At 44.6% G+C, this 20,514-nt stretch overlaps 1 protein-coding gene across 2 annotated transcripts in view; it reads left to right on the plus strand.

The window, feature by feature from the left end:
* HSF2 (heat shock transcription factor 2) overlaps nt 1-20,514 on the plus strand; it is a 43,749-nt gene that overhangs the window by 14,397 nt on the left and 8,838 nt on the right. The window contains exons 6-11 of one of the 2 annotated variants that reach the window (XM_066606442.1): nt 2,052-2,113; nt 2,198-2,282; nt 2,860-3,005; nt 9,057-9,320; nt 12,101-12,206; nt 18,018-18,071. In XM_066606442.1, coding sequence (XP_066462539.1) covers nt 2,052-2,113; nt 2,198-2,282; nt 2,860-3,005; nt 9,057-9,320; nt 12,101-12,206; nt 18,018-18,071 — 717 coding nt within the window. The remainder of the gene's footprint in view (nt 1-2,051; nt 2,114-2,197; nt 2,283-2,859; nt 3,006-9,056; nt 9,321-12,100; nt 12,207-18,017; nt 18,072-20,514) is intronic. The other variant, XM_066606451.1, reaches the window with a different exon arrangement.

The raw sequence follows: 20,514 nt of genomic DNA on the forward strand, positions 1-20,514 counted from the left end.
CACTTCCGTATGGCCATATTAATGCACTTTGTAATATACATCGTGCATTAAATATGAGCCATACAGAAGTTATTCACTTACCTGCTCCGTTGCTGGCGTCCCCGTCGCCATGGTGCCGTCTAATTTTAGCGTCTAATCGCCCGATTAGACGCGCTTGCGCAGATGGGTCTTTTCCCTTCGGCTCGGTCCGGCAGCAGTGGCGGGGACGGGGACGCCAGCAACGGAACAGGTAAGTGAATAACTTCTGTATGGCTCATATTTAATGCACGATGTATATTACAAAGTGCATTAATATGGCCATACAGAAGTGTATAACCCCACTTGCTATCGCGAGACAACCCCTTTAAATGTATATTAGTCCATGATTGTCCATAATCAAATGGCGTCCTTCACAGGCTTGTTCACATGGACTTAAGTGCATTTCAGTCACGCAAATACTCAGTGTGCATGAGGGAAGGGACTTGTTGTTTGTATATCGCCAACTTATTCTGCAGTGCTTTCAGGTAATTTTTTGTTTATTACCCCCAACAAAGCTGGGTACTCCTTTTACCAACCTTGGAAGGATAGAAGGCTGAGTCAACATTGAGCCGGCTACCTGAACCATGCAGAGATTGAACCCGCAACCTTCAGGTTGTGAGCGAGAGCTTAGGACTGCATACTGCTGCCTTAACGCTCTGCACTACCAAAAATTGCTTATGTCCGCATTTTGCGGCCTCTCTGTCGTGTTTTGGTGTGTGAAAAATGCAGTGCACGTTTGCGCACACAAAAACATACATGAAATGATGTTGATTGTGCGTATATGCACAGCAAATACGCAGGTTTTCTGCACATGGCATACGCACTTATGCACGTCCATTGTACAAGATGGGCCATGCCGCATTTTTTTTCACGCAGTCTCTCATTTGAACAAACCCATTGAAATCAATGGGCTCTTTTCATTGTGTACTACATGGGCAAAATAAGGGAAGCAAACCTTTCCTCCATGAATAAGAACCCTACAGCCTAGAACTGCAATTCTTCCACGTCATGATCAGACATGAAGCCTTTAACAGATAGATTGTGTATTAATAAATAGTTCTGTCATTTTAGGCTTGTTTCTGTAAATGTAATCCTAGTTAACATGTTAAAATGACTGCATTGTCAGAAATCGTTTATATGTAGGGGCCCTTTATACGTTCAGTAAATGGAAGCGGAGCAAGCTGGAGACCCCTACCAGCCGACCACCTTCATTTACAGTTAATAGATGAACGACTGTCTGTTTACCCAGGCCTATTGTCATCTGATGTTTATGCCTGCATAAACTGAACATTAAGCGAATTATCCTTCGTCATCCGGTCACTGGTAGTGTTTACACTGTATGGTTATCGATCAATTTTGCACAGTCCAGCGATGAACTAAACTAGAATCGTTCAGTTTTAAAAGAGCCCTTAAACTTTTTTGTTATCTCCAAACCTGCATGTCGTTATCAATACTAAAATAATCCTGAAAATTGTCAATTTTCACAAGGGCTACTGAGCCTCAGAATAGGGTGACACTTCCTGTTCTGGACAGAGCACATTTCAGCAGTCATCTCATTATTATTGCAAACATGATACAATGAATTGTGACGCCTACATATAGATAACCTAGTATCCACCACTCACAAGATGGAATTGTCACAGCTCACCTCCTCCCCCTCCCTGAACAATGATCTCTGCACAAGTCTCAGAGCATGCCCACAATACTCTCCTATGGAAGTCCGAGTCCTCTCCAGACTACAGCTTGCTATGATCCGTGTGGCTGCTGTAATGCACACCTCTAAATCCTATTAGCAGCTCTGGCAAGATGGCTGCCCCATAATTATGTACAGACAAGTGGAATAAAAAAAGGAGCTAAAAGCAGATAAAAAGAATGGGCATCTGGTTGTAAGCAGTAACTGTAGAGGAGACCTAGTCCCTTTTAAGAATGTTTTTCGTTTCCCTGCACTCCGCTTTTGTCGCGAGGTCCATTTTCAGAAGCTTACCTTCGGGCTGATGTGTATATATTTTTTGTCTGTTTACTTCTATTTTCAGATTGTACAGTTTATTGTGACCTTGGTACAGAATAACCGATTAGTGAGCTTGAAGAGGAAACAGTAAGTACGCTTTATTCAGAGTTTCTGTATCGAGCCCGAAGACTATAAAGAAGCAGTGACTAATGTTTCCCATTCATTTTAAAGGCCATTGCTTCTGAACACAAAAAGTTCCCCCAAAGGCACTCTGCTACAGACAATGGTTAAAGAAACCGGAGGGGACAGCCGCCATGTAAGTCTGTCTTCTCCCTCGTTCTCTTGCCTTTTTCATTTGTTGCATCTTGGCAATTTTTGAGGGCAGTGTATTTAATTAAAAAAATTTTTCTGGGCCCCAATCTCATCTGTACCAGGGGCTCCGGATAATTTTAGTTGTTCGGCTCTGTCCTCAGAGCCAAGCAATGTAAACGCTGGAGCTGAACAGTGCAAAAGGGGCTCCGTTGACTATAGTGGGACCCTCCCAGCATTTCAAACAGCATTTAACCGAATGAAATAGCGCTGTACAACTTTGTTTTGAGATTTTTGCCATATTTGCACAGAGGCTCCTAATGGAGCCTCCAACACAGATGTGAATGTTTTATCTGTTCAGTAGGCAATGTACCCCATTCATTCAGCAGATACCGCCACCCTGAGAAATCCCCTCGTATATCTGCATACGTTGGACATGAATAGGGCAAGATTTCAGCTTCAAGATCTAAACAGAATATTTTGATCCTAGGGGCCAATGGTGGCCTGAGACTCCCATTATGAATAATGGCTGAGAAAAGGAAGTGTTTGTCTGTTCTTCTCAGTTGTTCTGTATTGTTTTGCAGGTCCCACTTAGGACAGAACCTTTAAAGAGGGGAGAGATCTCTGATGATATAGTAATTTATGACATAACAGACAACATTGAGGATGTAGGAGTGAAGACGCACGTCAGTCCTGAAAACCCGGATAATACTTCTGCTGAAAGATTAAAGTGAGAACTTTGAAATTTACACATGCAAACCTGTGATTGATATATGTGAAGGTAAAGGGGGAGGAACGCTAGAGGTCCACTAAAAGTAATACTACAGAACATCAATAATAGGGGGTCTTTAAAAAAATACATTGGTGGCCGTAGGGGGAGAAATCGTGTGTGTTTATTATATATAATATACCTCTCCGTGCTGCTTCTCCCGCTGTGCCCCTCCCGTCTTCTGGTTACTTTGGCTGCAGCGATGACTTGGTTGTTTACTCATGACCACTGCAGTCAGCAGGAGGGTTTGACACAGGATGTCATCAGTGACATTACATAAACCTGCCACTGAAGGGGTTAAAAGCCCACGCTGAACCTCCACCTTCTCTTCTGTGTTGGATAGGCCCATGTTATCACACGTCATGCAAGAATGGACACGAGCCAGGAAAGTGTTGGTGCTCAAGTGTTTCTCAACATGAACAATGTTATGAAAGAAACAAAAAATTGTGTCCAAAACAAGAATCTCAAAACATTTGCACATGCTTGGCACAGGGATCGGGGGTGGGGTGGGGGGGGGGGTGGAGGATGAAATCTTATCGCATCAAAGCCACTTCCATCACTTTCCTTTCTCCCAAGAATTTCTGGGGAAGTATAGAAGAAGGATCTTCTTTCTGTTCAGAAGGATGTTGATAGAGTAGACTGACAGCTGTAGTTTATAATAGACTTCATTGCTTGTTATATTGGTACCTGGTAAATGTGACAGTCCATAGCAATAGCTTGTTTCATTGGCGTTTGCTCTACTGTTTTGCCTGCTGTCCTCTTCCTGCTGTAACATAGTATGGCTCTGGCAAGATGAATCTGTTTTATTTCCAGCTTGTTTCCCATAGCTGTTAAATCAGCTGCTTCCGGTGATGGTAAGCGTTGGATTTCAGTCTATTTGGCTTTTATTTTGACCTGCATTGTTTTGCGGTAGCTGCAGATGCCTGTACATTTGCAATCGAAGCTCATATTGTACTATGTTCTAAAGTACACGTGTCACACAAGGCCCGCAGGCCAAATCTGTCCTGTCGCTTCATTTTATGTGGACCGCCAGCCTTGCAACAACATAAGGGCTCTTTCACATTGGCGCAGCAATTTTTGGTCGGCTGTGTCACAGCCACAGTGCGACCTAAAATCGCAAGAACAAGAGACAGCCGTGATCAAATGACGGCTGCATCTCCCGTCCATGCGCCCGTTTAGACGGCCTGGTTGGGCGAAGATACGTCCAGCCCAGGATACCGTTGGGCGGGGGGAGACAGTTTAGCTCTGCTAAACTGCGTCCCACCTTCACTGGCGCTAGGCGAAGGGGGCGGGAGCTAGTGTGCCAAGCTCCCGCTCCCTCTCCATCACTTGTCGGGTGCCAGCAATGGAAGGGGGCGGGGTGGGAGCTTGGCGCACTAGCTCCCATCCCGCCCCTTTCCATTGCAAACAGCCAGCAGGAGGGGGTAGGAGTTTAGCAGACACTCTGCTAAACTTCCTCCTACCTCCCTTCTCGGTCAGCTCCTATAAGCTTCCATAGGAGTCTGTGGGAGCTGCCACAATATTGTGGTGGCAGGTCACTGTTACCACTAGGGCCACTATGGGGGTCACTATCACTAGTAGGTCCACTAAGGGGATCATTGTTATTACTGGAGCCACTATGAGGGGGTCACTCTTATTACTGGAAACACTACTGGGGTCACTATGGGGGACCCTATTACTATTGGGGCCACTCTGATTAAAGTGGTCACTTACTACTGGGGCTACTTTGGGGGCACTATTATTACTGGGGTCACTATGGGGGGCACTATTACTACTGGGGCCACTATGGAAACCACTCTTATTATTGGAGCCACTATGATTACTGTGGTCACTATTCTTACTGGGGTCACTGTTACTATTGGGTCCACTATGGAGGTCACTATCACTACTAGGTCCACTATAGGGGTCATTGCTGTTACTGGGGCCACTATGGGGGTCACTCTTATTACTGGGGCCACTATTATGACTGGAGTCACTATGGGGGGTCACTGTTACTACTGTGGCCATTATGGGAGTTACTACCACTACTGAGGCCATTATGGGGTCACTATTACTACTGCGGTCACTATTATTATATTGCCTTACAATCGTCCCTTTGAAGGCTAATATGGTCCTCTGTAAAAAATGAGTTTGACACCCTTGTTCTAAAACTATTGCTGTAGGTGGTGTCTGATGCCTTGGTTGTAGAGACTTGTACAGTTTCTTGCAATTTAACAAGAAGTGACAGTTGTAATGAATGTCTGAGCTTATGGGATTGAATTCTGTTGCCCTCTTTTACTCCCAGGTAACTTCCCAGTCTTCATGAATAATTCTGCAGTTTGAAATCTCATGAATGGCAATAAGAGCCTTTTGGCAGACTTGCATTTCTTCTGCAACATTGGTTTCAAATCTTCTTGGGGCTCGTTCACATCAGTGTTCGGAGTCCTGTTTTCCTGCTCTGTACCGGGAATAGAAAAACTGCACTCCCTGGTAGAACGGATCCGTCTTATATAGTGCCCCATTGCCTATAACCAGCTTCCTTCGATTTCTGTCTAGCAGTCCAGCTTTTTGCCAGAATTTACAACACAGAATAGTGTAGCTTGCGATTTCATCCTTTTTTTTTTTAACAAAAATCAGTAACTGAGGTTCCGAACAGAACCTTTGCTGTTAATGTAAACGAGCCCTTACCCAACAGATGAAAGAAATTCCTTGATTTGAGAGAACGTCTTCATTTTGCTTGTGTGAGTTTAATGAATAGCAAAAGATGTGACTTTTTTTTTCCCCAAAGAAATTCACGACTTTCATAATCCTTTCTTATTCTTCTTCATCAATCTTTCTGAAACCGCTAAGGCCTCCTTCCCACGAGCGTGACGGGCTCCGCAGCGTAATATTCCGCTGTGAAGCCCGTCACGGCGCCCCCCAGAGCCCCTATACTTACCTGCGGGAGATAGCGTGAAATCGCTTCCCCGCCCACCACCCCCGCGTCACCGCTCGTCACCGCTCGTCACCGCCCACCGCTCTCGCGTCACCAGCCGTGTCACGTGACGCGGCCGGACCGCGTCATTTGGCGTCATATGACGCTCGGCGGTGGGCGGGAAAGCGTTTTTTCACGCTATCTCCCGCTGGTTACAGCGGGAGATAGCGTGAATGGACGGCTTCCATTGACTGCAATGGAAGCCGTCAGTGCGTACAGCCCGTCCTCACCCGCAGAAAATAGAGCATGCTGCGGGTGAGGACGGGAGAAATCGCGGTGCGTAATTCCGCGGTGGAATTACGCATCGTGAGCATTGTGCTATTAGGTTCAATAGAACCTAATAGCTGCGGGCAACGCAGCGGATTTTCGCCGCGAATTACGCGGCGGAAATCCGTTCGTGGGAAGGAGGCCTAACAGTCGCAGGAAGGTTCTGTAATGTGTCGGATCTATTTGGCAGATTCCGTGGAAGCCTCTTTTGCTTGCAAGGCTTGTCTGTAACAAGGATGTTGGTTTTCATCCATTTCCATTTGAAGCTCTTATAGTTTACGGAGAGACTAGCGAACCTGATTAATTCCTAGCCTTACTAATGTAATACTGTCGAGTCTGACCAGGATCATGCCTGGACTTGCATCGTTTTTTTCTGTACTATGAAAGTGCTTTTTGATTGGTTGTGAAAACTTGGGACAGGACTTGTATCTTGTTTTGTTTTAATTACCTCATGGACTTGCATTGCTCTTTTTATTAACCTCATTTTTGTTGAAGTCACTCCAGGACAAATCACCCAAGGGGTAACACCTGACCATTCATCTCATTAATTAAAGGGGTTGTCCCGCGAAAGCAAGTGGGGGTATACACTTCTGTATGGCCATATTAATGCACTTTGTAATATACATCGTGCATTAAATATGAGCCATACAGAAGTTATTCACTTACCTGCTCCGTTGCTGGCATCCCCGTCTCCATGGTGCCGTCTAATTTCAGCGTCTAATCTCCCGATTAGACGTGCTTGCGCAGTCTGGTCTTCTCCCTTCTGAATGGGGCCGCTCGTGCTGGAGAGCTGCTCCTCGTAGCTCCGCCCCGTCACGTGTGCCGATTCCAGCCAATCAGGAGGCTGGAATCGGCAATGGAACGCACAGAGCCCACGGTGCACCATGGGAGAAGACCTGCGGTCCACCGAGGGTGAAGATCCCGGTGGCCATCTTCGCAAGGTAAGTAAGAAGTCACCGGAGCGCGGGGATTCGGGTAAGTACTATCCGGTTTTGTTTTTTTAAACCCCTGCATCGGGTTTGTCTCGCGCCGAACGGGGGGGCTATTGAAAAAAAAAAAAGCCTGTTTCGGCGCGGGACAACCCCTTTAATTGTTTAGTGATTAAGGCGCCCTGTCCACAGTAGTTAATTCGCCGGCAGTAAATCACCGGCGAATCGCGCCGGCCGACGCTTCCCATAGCATTGCTATGGAAAGTGCCGACACGGCAGCCAATTCGCAGCATGCTGCGAATTGCCCTGATTCTCCGCGGTCAGCCTATCGATTAGATTCTATATATCAGAAAAGGGTATAACAAAACACAGGACAAAGACAAACAGATATGGCATGCACAATTGTATAATATCAGTCTTAGTACTCCATTATTACACCCATTTTCATATATATTTTGGGTAGATTGAGTCTACAGAGATGTGCAGCCAATACGTCTCTAAATTAGTAACATTCTCTAACCCTTGACTTAATAGTTGTAGTATTTAGAGTGTATTTTTATTGATGCAAATCTCCAACACTCAGCTTAATAGTCGTGGTGTTTGGATTAACCTCACACTCTATTCAGTGATTCTCTCTAATTGAAAGAGGCTCTATTAGGTTGTTTTACTCGGATAATGTATGAATAATTCCGGTTGATGGATATCTACTCTATCTAGAAAGATGTTTTAGAGACATAGCCTCCGGCCTTGATGGTAGGTCTGACCTGTGTTATGTGAATGGAGAGGGGCGGGGGAGCGAGAGGAGAGAAATCTCCTGCACTGCCCCGCCCCCCTGCTGGCCGCTCCGTGTGCGAGCCAGCTGTGCTATCTCCCGTGCAGGAGCATGGGAGATAGTGAATGCAGCGACGCGTGTCGGGCATAGTTTGCCCGACACTCGTCCAGTAGAAGTTGGCGTTTAGACACACAGTAGTCAAAGGGGCCAACGTCATAAGTACATCCACACTGGCGCTGACATACTCTTGGACCATCATGGATAAATGCTGCCTGTAACTGTTAGTCCTAACCTGTGCTTTTACTGCGGGCTGCAACAGGCAGAAAAAAAAAAATCTATTTTTCACCTTTTCTAGACTTCCCCTGCCATCAGCGGGGGTGCTGCTGCGGCGTAGATACATCCCCGCAGCCATGAGGAAAGCTCTGCTCAAGTGCTTAACAATCTGTCCTGATAGAGCTGTATTTTGGCATTCCTCTTCACTGTCGGCATAAGATTTGCTATTTTGGCCTTGTACTGGAGATTAAGTAGGGTGGTCATCCAGTAGGGATCTGACGTTTTAATGTGGGCTATGTGGCCTTCTGCAAGCACTGCAGCATAAAAGCACTCATGTCTCAAAGGGTGCCAGGCCTGATCCTGAGGAATGTGGGCTAAAAATTTCCTCCAGCTGGTCCTACCATCCACATAAAATAGTTGGGATTAGTGATGGAAGGAACATAGCTAAACCCCCCCACCCACCTACAGATATATATATTATCTGACTTCTCTTCTTCTCCCATGAGTGGAGAAACGTGGGAGAAGACACCCCCACCCACCTGGGTCAATATAACCCCTTGGGTGATTTTATCTTGGAATGACCCGATGAGAAAAAAAATGGAGTTTTTTTTTTGTTTTGTTTTTTTTTTATTTAGTCAAATCTCAGCTAATGAGAAAATTTACTTATATTAGTCATCGCGTAATGTTATGTCCTAAAAATCACACATGGACTTTATAATGTGTGTGTTTGAAACTGCAGTATTTTGGTTGCATTCTAGAAAACTCCAGAACCAATTACAGCAGGGAAAAATGTAATCTGAATCCTTTGTTTCTTCTAGTGGACATCTCTCACCTGAAATTGTTATAGTGGAGGATGACAGTGAAGATGAATATGAAGATTCCCCAGTTGTTCAAGAACATAGAGCCACAGATGAAATTGGGCAACTGAGCCCAGTCCGTGAGGATATTTCAAGCCCATTAATGTCCGGTCCTCTGCAGTTGAATAACCAGTCTTCACTAAACTCAGAAGATCCCGTCACCATGATGGATTCTATTCTTAATGAAAGTGGAGTCCTTTCTCAAAATATCAATCTCCTTGGAAAGTAAGTGGCAGCTCATGAAAGAATGTTTACAGCTGATTGTGTAAGATTATTACCGTAGAGCACACATGTCAAACACAAGGCCCGAATCCGGCCCGCCGGCTGTGCAGAAACCCACTCATCCAGCCTGTAGCAGCCCGGGTCCGGTGAGTATACGCCGAGCCCAGGATTCCGTTGGGCAGGGGGAGACAGTTTGGCTCCAGTAAACTGCCTTCCCCTTTCCGCAACCTCGCCAGCTCTCGACAAAGGGACGGGGCGGGAGCTAGTGTGCTATGCTCTTGCCCTTCTCCGTCCTTTGTCGGGTGCCAGCAATGGAAGAGGATAGGGCGGGAGCTTGGCACACTAGCTCCTGTTCCACCCCCTCTCATTGCAAACAGCCAGCAAGGGGCGGAAGGGGGGTGGGAGTTTAGCAGACACACTGCTAAACTCCCTCCCTTCTCCGGCAGCTGTCATTGGCTCCCATAGGAGTCTATGACAGCATCCGTATTCTGGCTGGAAAAGAAAGTTCCAGAACTATTTTCTGGCCAGCATAAAAGCGTCTGACTGGAATGCGTACCGTATGCACTATCTTGGCCGGGCGCTTGGTCCCGGGCTTAAAGCCCAGCAGTATGTAAAATTACAGCAGAGCTTAAAACCTCTGCTTCTGCAATCAATCAGAAGCAGGATGGGTTGTCAGCTGTTAGTCACAGCTGATAACCCGAAGGAGGAGGGCAAAGTGGGTTTTAACAGTTTCTGCCAGTGACCAATATCACCAAGGGATGTTTTCCCCTGTAACTGGGGTTCCTATGCATGCCCTGCTACAGTGGGAAAGTGTCAAATAATTGAAAAAAAACCCAAAAAACATGTGAATGTCCCCCAGAGGTCTTACATGACATCATGGGGGGCAAAGAAGGTAAAAAACACAATTACATACACAAAGAAAACAATAGTACAGAATAAAACAATACATACATAAGAAAGAAAATAACCCAAAGCTGACTCCGACCAAAACCATCGCTACATGCGCCCTGTAATCCAAAACCATACATACCATCAAAACGTCCGAAACAAAAATGAGGAACCCGTTCCCGTACTTTATTTTAGCGTAAATATAGTAGTATAAAAAAAAAACCTATAAATGTTTAAAAAAATCCTTTTTTTTTTTCTTTTTTAAGCTTTTTACCCCCAATAAAGCTAAAAAAATTGGGTAAAAAAGTCAGTGGAAAAAGATATTTAAAATATAGCCCTATATGTCACAAAACGAAAACACAACAAAAATAATTTTGGTAGCTAAAGGAAAAAAAATAAGGCAGTAAAACTACCACATGGGTAAAATCCCTAGAAAGTGTCTGTTCCTGTTGCAAAACAGCTTGTTCCTTAAGGGGTTAAGATTAACAGGCGTTTCCCAGGATGAAGACATGCTGCACTTGGGGTTATGTGAATGTACGGCCTGTCATTGCTGCAGTGAGGTACTTCTTGCTGTAATTACATTTTTTTACAAATCTCGAATCACAAACATTTGTCAGAACAAATGACAACTTGCTTTTTAATGTTTCCACTGTTTAATTACATAGTTGTATTTAGTGCAGTGGGTATATTTTCAGTTCTTCAGTATCAAAATCTCTTTTGGATTACTTAACTGAGGGACCAAGATACCCCAGTGTTTTGCAAGTAGAGTTTGATGACTATCTCTGTGCTCCACAGACAATGCATCTACTCGGAAGCCCTGCTTTGTAGGATCTGGAACCTTCATCATGCGTTTTTTTTTGGCCAAAAAGACGAACACTATGCTGGACCCCATTCTAAATTGATGGAGACTGTTGGGTACTGTTAGTACCTGTCATATGACTGATTTGTTATAGACCTAAACCATTACATAGGTGTGAACAGAGCATTGTAAGGGCTCGTTCACATCAGCGTTTTGATTTCCGTTTTGAAATGATGCGCTGGCAAAAGAATTAAAGCAAAAATCATAATTTATGACTTTTGACAAATCTGGTAGACTGATCCATTAGAAAACAGACAGTTTCTATCAGTTTTCCCATTTGCTTCCATCTACATCCTTTTACTTTTTTTTTTTCTAATCTTTTGTGCATGCGCATTTAAAAACAGATCTGTTAAATAGACATCAAAAATGGAACCAAACAAAATCCTGTCTGTTAAGTTCTATTGACTGTAATGTTAAAATATATATATATATATATATATATATATATATATATATATATCTCCATGTCTTCCCGGTGTCTCACAAACATGAAATTTGGCACAACCATTCTTTAGGCCCTTAATAGGAAAAGTTAAGGGATCACAACTGGATTATTCAATGCTAATTGCAAAAGTAAGTGCGCCCCTAATGTAACTTCTCGGTGTCGTAGAAGCGTAAAATTTGGCGCAAGCATTCTTTAGCTCCTAAATGAGGAGAGTGGGAGGGGTGGCACATTCTGCAGAGGGACATCGGTACATGCAGCCTGAGGAGAATCTAACGCTCCTCTATGTGTATACATATTTTATTCCTTTGTTGCTCTAAAGGAACCTTGACTTCATAAAATTTTCTGTGCAAACACGTAAACACCTGTACCAAATTAACTTGGGCGAAGCCAGATACATCAGCTAGTAAACAATAAAACAATAAAATCTAATAAGTATTCGAACTGAGCCTAGAGAATACCATTAAAACCAATGGACCTTAAAACGGGAGTCTTTTTTTTTTTAATACCATTTTGCAGAAATGGCTGTGTGAATGAGTTTTAAAACTGCTTTTATATTTGCTGATTTAATATACTAGTTATCCTGTTTTACAGAGTGGAACTGATAGATTATCTGGACAGCATTGACTGCACATTAGAAGATTTCAAAGCCTTACTAACTGGACGTCAATTCAGCATAGACAGAGACCTGCTGGTAGATGTATGAACACTGACTTTAATTTTTCCTTCTAATGTCATATATGTAATAAGAGTTGTTTTGTCTGTTACCTTATCAAATATATGCAGAAATTGCATGTGAATAAATTCCATCTTTAAAATGACAAAAAAGGTTACAAAGCAGCTCAGATTGGATACAAGAAAGTTGCCAAATTGCAATAAGTAAGCCAGAAAGCTGAAAGGCAGAAATTGGCGTATGTATTAACCGAGTATCACGTCAGCTGATTTTGAAAATCTTGTCCACAAGCTGCGGAAATACCCCGAACAAAACCCATGCATAAATTGACTTGCGGTGTGGAATTGAATTCTGCAGCATGTCAATTTTATCACAGTCTCCACTGCCGAATTTACCTCTTCTTAATGAGAGGATGAATTCCGCACAGGAAATTGTGATAAAGTTTGCATCATATAGTGTGAGTCTGGTGGCAGGCTTTCAACTGCTGATCTGCAGCAGACATTCTGCTGGAAATAAGCCCCGTGTGGACCCAGCCCTAGGGCTTATTCACACAAGCGTATATCGGCCGTCCAATATACGCTACCGTGTGATGCACGGGGCAGCGCATACGGCGTCGGGCTGTCTTCCCCTTGCCTCCCCCTCGCCGACTCTCTGCAAGGGGAGGAGCTGGGACAGAGCAGGAGCTAGTATGCTTAGCTCCCGCCCCTTGCCACTGTTTGCAATGGGCGGGTCTTATCTGTGCCCCTGTCCTGCCCCTCCCATTTCAAACAGGGACAAGGGGCGTAGAGGGGAAGGGGGACTGAGTTTAGCAGCCACGCTGCTAAACTCCCTCTCACTCCCTTCTCCTGCAGCTGTCATTGGCTCACATAGTCATTGGCGCCTACAGGGCGCTTTTACGCTGCGGAGATATGCCCCTGTGCACTGATGCATTGTAAACCAATGCATCGGAGGGGCACAGCGTATATCAGCCGGGGCGTGAAAACCCAGCCGATATACGCCCATGTGAATATGCCCTTTGATTTTTGTTTTTGACTTTTGTGGGGGTTTTTGTGGATGTGAAAAACAAATGACCAGAAGTTTAAAAAAAAAAAAAAAAAAGACACACAGACTACATACGGAACTACACATGGATAAAAATCTGTGTTTTGCTGACAGAAAACAACCAAATTTTTATACAATTTTTATACAAACTGATCTGTGTTGTATACATTTATTTTGCTACAAGGAAAATCTCTAAAGGCTATAGTCACCTCTTTGGGTTTTTTTTTTTTTTTACTTTTTATGTAGTTTGAGCTGAAAATCAATTTTGCAACAGGGTTTTTTAAGTATTTAGCATTGTTTTGACTTGTGCACCTTCTATGTATCACTGTATACACTTCATCTCCCAAACGTTATCAGCTAATTTATAACCACAACAGAGTTCTTTTTTTTGTGATTGTAAATTAACTGATTAGCTCCTGGGAGCTCAGGGCTCAAAACCAAATAGAGAAGCTGCGGAAGCCTAAAGGCCCATTTAGACACAACGATTATCGCGCAAAATTCGCTCAAAAGCCGTCTTTTGAGCAATAATCGTTGTGTGTAACTGCACTGAGATCGTACAGTTTTTGTTATCCCGTCGCTCATCGTTGTCTTTCAGCACGCTGAAAGACAACGATGAGCCTTATCAGGAATTCACAGCGGGATACAGCTGATATTATTGTTTCAGCTGTATTCCGCACCCTGATGACAGGCGGGGTATGAAGAACAGAGCGGTCCATGTCTGTTCTCCATACCCAGCATGGAGCGTTTGGCTGTATAGCAGCCGGGCGCTCTGTGCAGAAAACATCTGGATGCAGAAGACAAGCTGGGACACCCCGCTTGTTTTCTGCATCCTCTGCTCCGAGCGCTCGGCTATATAACAGCCAGGCGCTCGGAGCAGGGAACAGCTTGATGCAGAAGATAAGTGAGGACACCCTGCTTGTCTTCTGCATCCTCCGCTGGCAGCACAAGGTGATCGCTCATCTTAAGCGACATCTCTTGAGCGATTATCGTTGTCTAAATGGGCCTTAAAGGGGTTGTCCCGTGAAAGCAAGTGGGGTTATACACTTCTGTATGGCCATATTAATGCACTTTGTAATATACATCGTGCATTAAATATGAGCCATACAGAAGTTATACACTTACCCCCTCCGGTGCTGGCGTCCTCGTCTCCATGGCGACGACTAAAGCTGCCTTCTCCTTCCATTAGACGCGCTTGCGCTGTGCGGTCTTCTGCTCTGTTGAATGGGGCTTCTCTGGGGTGCTTGCGCCGCCGAGGTCTTCTGCGCATGCGCAGACCAGCTCTCCGGCGCAAGCACGCCAGAGAAGCCCCATTCAACAGAGCAGAAGACCGCACAGCGCAAGCGCGTCTAATGGAAGGAGAAGGCAGCTTTAGTCAACGCCATGGAGACGAGGACGCCAGCATCGGAGGGGGTAAGTGTATAACTTCTGTATGGCTCATATTTAATGTACGATGTATATTACAAAGTGCATTAATATGGCCATACAGAAGTGTATAACCCCACTTGCTTTCACGGGACAACCCCTTTAAGGCCACGCTCACATGCATGTATTTTAGTTGTGTTTTATGCGCGTACAAAGCGGTACATTGTGGCAATTCAAATGCATTGATTTTCGATGTTACACTAGCGGTTTCTCATTGTGTATAATACATGAGTAAAAAAAGCATATTCCATTTTACCGCATGTTACTCACGATAGTGCCCTTTTGTTCTCTATGGGTGCGTACGTAATGCTGTTTAAATGCAACATCTCAAAGCGTCAGAGCGGGAAATGTAAAAAATAAATTAAAAAAAGAAACTAAGACTGAAAAAGGCAGTGTGCGTGAAATATACTGTCATGCACATTCAAAAATCAAAAATCGCTACCATACGCAGAGATACACCGGTCCACTCAGTGGTAAAACTGCCTAAGGGTGCGAAACTTAGTATTAGTGTATCTTAACGCCACCGGAAGCTAGTGGTTTGATGGGGAATGCCCCTGACACACCCCCAGCTCCTGATAGGGCCAAGGGTGTAAGGTCCTAGCAGCAGAGTGTGCATTGCATTGTCCCAGTGCTGCAGGCTTCGGCTGAAGGAAACTTTCCTTCTTAGGCCTCCTTCCCAAGAGTGTGACGGGCTCCGCCGCGTAATATTACGCAGTGAAGCCCGTCACGGCGCCCCCCAGAGCCCCTATACTTACCTGCGGGAGATAGCGTGAAAACGCTCCCCCGCCCACCGCCGCCGTGTCACCGGCCGTGTCACGTGCGTGGCCGGCCGTGTCACGTGACGCGGCGGGCCGCGTCATACGGCGTCATATGACGCGCGGCGGTGGGCGGGAAAGCGTTTTTTCACGCTATCTCCCGCTGGTTACAGCGGGAGATAGCGTGAACGGACGGCTTCCATTGACTGCAATGGAAGCCGTCAGTGCGTACAGCCCGTCCTCACCCGCAGAAAATAGAGCATGCTGCGGGTGAGGACGGGAGAAATCGCGGTGCGTAATTCCGCGGTGGAATTACGCATCGTGAGCATTGTGCTATTAGGTTCAATAGAACCTAATAGCTGCGGGCAACGCAGCGGATTTTCGCCGCGAATTACGCGGCGGAAATCCGTTCGTGGGAAGGAGGCCTTAGTCTGACATTATTATCTGTAAATAATGCCATGTTTCCTGCTGTAACATGGCACTATTAACTTATAATAATGTCAGACTAAGAAGATAAATGTTCTTCAGGCAAAGCCTGCAGTGCTGGGACAAAGAAAGCATAGTCGGCTGCAGCCAGCAGTGTAAGCAGACCAGCTGTCCCCCGTTGGATGTGTAGAGTTAACACGGCCATGGTCTGTGTGAGCTGTGTTCCGCACAGCTTTGTCCCGGAAAGGCTGCTGTAACCTGCGTGACGGCCGGGGCCCCTGTGGTCCCTGACGGCCGCTTCCCTGCTGAAAGCTGCCAATGCTGAGAACTTCAGGCATGAACGATGTGAAGCGCGACCTGCCACGCGCTTGTGCCCCACAGCCGCAGGCAAATCATGCTGCAGTGGAAATGTAAATGCACTTCTGGTGTCTCCCGTGCTGCCCTTCTAGCAGCTCTGAGCTGCCCTTCTACCGACGCCCCAGGGAAGACACTTGCTGCAGTTCATCCTTCGTGGCCATTTCAGGACCTGCAGCTCAGCAGCCAATCAGGTACAGGGGGCGTCACCCCCTGTCAATCTTGACTCCACCAGGACTTCCTGGTGGCATCAAGATGCACTAATACCGCAAAACTTTTATTAATCCTCTTGCAAAAAATGATTTTCAGCCCACAATACATGCATTTAAGTAAAGCAAAGTACTACTTGGCCTGACCAGAAAAAAAATATGAAGTCTGCTCCTCCAAAATTGACTCTAGGCCCTGCTATTTAAGTTTTACACTAGTGATTGTATTAGGCATAATTCACAAAACATGTTTTATTTTTTACAATTGTTTATTTTGTGATGAAATGTTACTTTGGACTTTGTATTGAAATATAAAATGTACTACATACGATTGTTTTGTTTTTTGGGTCAGTGGCAGCGTTGTGGTTTTTTTTTTTTTTATTAATAAAATGCTATGCTTGTTGGGTATGTTTTGTTCTTGGGGGGGGGGGGCAGTTTTCTGTATTTCTATGTTTTTTTGTTTGTTTTTTTTCTTTTTGATCCTTTTTTTTTTTTGTGTGTGTGTGTTTTTGGGGGCTTTTCTGCAGTTTTTTTTCATGGGCTTTTCTATTGGACTTGAAAAACGCACTTATAAAATGACACTAAAGATGTCATTAAAACCCCATGTTGCATTTTTATAAAAGCTAGCTGTATTTTTTTCATGCATTTTTGAAGAGCAAGAAAATGAGAAAGGGCTCTATAGAGTTGTACAATAAGTAGTGTCACTATGGATAACTGTCCATCTCGGGGGAAAAGATCAGTGAGAAGAGATTAGGAAAATGCCCCTTCTGTGTTTTATGGTATCGTAGATGCTAAAATGTGATTAAAGGACAATTCCAGTGAAACATTTTCTTCATTATGGATCTAGTACCCCGTGTACATAAGTCAACTAGTAGTATTTTGTTTGGATATAACCTTTCTACCTGGAAATTCCTGGAGTCTCTCAGGTGGATCATGTGAGCTCATTATGAGAAAACACAGAAACAAGTAATTTCCAGGTGGTCACAGTCAGTATTTCAGTCACCAAAATTCCTGTATGATGAAAGGGAATGAACTGTACCACACAAGCTTTTCACAGAGAGGACAAACTCCTATCAGTTATTAGTGATGATTAGAGGCTCCTGCCACACAGTTACAATGAAGATGACAGTTCATCCTCCCTGACTGTATGCATATGTTCTCTAGCTCATGTAGGAGAATAGAGAGGGTAATGCTTATATAGACACTATCGTCCCAGCAGATAGATGGTACTGCCTCTAGCTAATCATTTGGTGCTGTGCCGATACATTTTTGGATTGATAGCACAGCATAAATAATCACGATGGTGCCTCATAAGTATAAGATAAGATAATTATGTTAGGGGTGCGGTAATGGAAGACAATTGGGTTAGGGGGTATGGCCCTTTAATAGTACATTACAACTGAGCTGTAAACACATGGTTAGTCATTCGCAGTGCATGACAGATGCTCACAGCATATTGTGAATTTCTTACTGAAAATGCATGTATGTGCTGCTATGTTTTTTTCCCTCTGCATTACAGACCATGAAATCTAGCACAGCGGTCCTTTGGTCTGTGGGGGTGGTTGTGGGGAGGGATTGCGAAAAGTGAATTTTACTTATTTTATTATTTTTTTTTTACGTCTTTCCTTTTTCAGGTTTTCTCCACTAATGTCCAAATGAGTCCTTCTGACTACCTTAATGGTCCCAAGGTATGCATCTAAAAGGGAAATGGCCTGTATTCCCTCACTTTTTGCATTTAACGACAGCAAAGTCATAATGGACTGCTGACTGTGCGGCTAACTGCTAAGTGAAATCTTTCTATAGGGAATACTTGGTTACAACATGAATTCTACATGGTAACATGGAAGCCTGTGGATTCAAATAGTTGCGCCGAGCCTTCCCTGCATACATCAAACGCATCACAAAAACTGAAAAGTGCCAAGTTGGGCTTTCCTGCATGTGCTGTGTTGGTGTATTTGTCTACCTTTACTGAAAAGTCAGCTTGGTCCTTCCGGATACTGGAGACAGACTGGGTTTTAGTGGTCAGAATCTGTTCAGACTTTCTGCCCTAGATCTTTGGTCAGTGTTTTCTGGTGGTTCATATGAAAGGGAAGTGTCATTCCTATACAAAAGCTCAGTAGCTGAATCCAGAAAGTGGGTTTTACTTCGTAGTCCCCATTGCACTTTTGTTTTCTAATGATGTCTGGCTGCTGGAATTCGCTGTGATCTCAGGCTGCAGCAGAGAGGATTTCCTTATAGAGGCCTGCCAATACACGGGCTCTTCTTTCTTGCTGATAGAGGCCCATGAACAACCCTTTTAAAATTTGCGCACTTGTTTTGTAGGAAAGTTTCTTGTATTTAAAGGTGTTTTACAAGGAGATCAGTTTTTCGCCCATTTCGTGATGGCCAATTTATACGAATATCGTGCAGCTGTGAAATTGCTTTCTTTTCTACTCCCAAAAACAAAAAACCGCCCAGAGCGAGATCGGCTGAGTGGTGAATACAGAGGGTGAGGCAAGGGTGTGAAGCTATTTTTGATGAAAATTAGCATAACGCTCAGCCTTGTGCGGGCAGGTGTGTTGTCATCTTGAAAGAACCAGTCATCTGTTTGCCCACACAGCCCTCAATGTTAAGAAAGTTTTCATGAAAAAGGCAAAAAAAAACACCCTTACTTCACCCCCCAAATTCACCTGATCCTGCTACGTTTCACTTATGAAGCCGTTATACAGGAAGCAAAATTTCCAAGCTGCATGTTATTCATATGAATTCGCCAACATGAAATGGGTGAAAAACTGCACACTTTGTTGAAGAAAAAAAATAAGTGGAGCCGAACATAATCTTACCCCAACAACATTGGCTGGCATACCACATTAGGTTTCCACAGATATTCACCTAGCAACAGCAACCTGTACTAGTAATGCCCCGCCTGCCAGAAGATGGTTACGGTTTCTTTTGGGTACCCTTCATCTCATGTAAAGGTACCTTTTCGGTGCTTTTCCCCATCCCCCTCCAGTCTAGAGCTGCATTCAACTCTCATCCCTGTTACTTTCTAGTGCAGAGATGCAGGAAGGATGAGGGCATACCAAGACGTGCTAAAAGTACAACGTAAATGGCCTGAGGAAGAGGACATTCCAGCAGTGAAACACTTTGGCACTTTGTTTAATTTCTAGCCCTCCCCCTTTCTCTTTTCTTAATACAAAGGGTTACATCCTAGGACAAGTTTCTCATGGGCTACATGATGGCAGTGATTTTGCAAGTTCCTGTATAGCACCTGTTGACTTGGAAAACTCAGCAGCTTTGTCATGCCCTTCTTCTAAGTAGTTGTGGGTAGCTGTGATTCCAAGGACTATTTTCATCACATTATTATGACTAAAAGTGACTGTTCCCAGCAAGAGAAATCAAGTAATCTTGTAGATATGACTCATGACTGGCACAAAGTAAGGAAATACTACAAGCTATATACATTCCATCTTGGTTCTTCTGTGACGGGATGCGAAAATTTTTTGAACTTCTGTGCATATTTTTTTAAAGGGGATGTATCATTACAAAATTTCATTCCTGGAATACTACTTTAAGGCCGGTTTCACGGCTGAGAAACGTGCGAGATTTGTACGTTGCGAGATTCACAAATCTCATGCAGATATGAACCCCATTCTTTTGAATGGCGTCGTATACATGAGCAATGTTTTCTCAGACCACATTGTGGTATGTCTAGAGATGAGCGAACGTGCTCGGCCACGCCCCTTTTTCGCCCGAATACCGCGATTTCCGTACTCAGGCGAAAAAATTCGGGGGGCGCCGTGGCGGCACGGGGGGTAGTAGTGGGGAGTGGGGGGGGGGAGGGAGAGAGAGAGGGCTCCCCCCTGTTCCCCGCTGCTACCCCCCGCACCGCCACGCCTCTCCCCACCCCCCGGCGCCTCCCGAATCTTTTCACCCGAGTACTGAAGTACTCGAAAATGGCGGTACTCGGGTGCGTAAGTACTCGAAACGAGTACGTTCGCTCATCTCTAGGTATGTCCTATCCTTGGGCGTTTCTCGTAACGCATCGCCCATTGATTTCAATGGGTCCTTTTAATACATTGCATGGCTCTTGCACAAAAGGTTTGGAATTTCACAGATGCAAGGCATTTTTACCTGAAAATCGCCTTGCAT

This window comes from Eleutherodactylus coqui, chromosome 1 (assembly GCF_035609145.1).
Source record: "Eleutherodactylus coqui strain aEleCoq1 chromosome 1, aEleCoq1.hap1, whole genome shotgun sequence".
NCBI classification, from domain to species: Eukaryota; Metazoa; Chordata; class Amphibia; order Anura; family Eleutherodactylidae; genus Eleutherodactylus; species Eleutherodactylus coqui.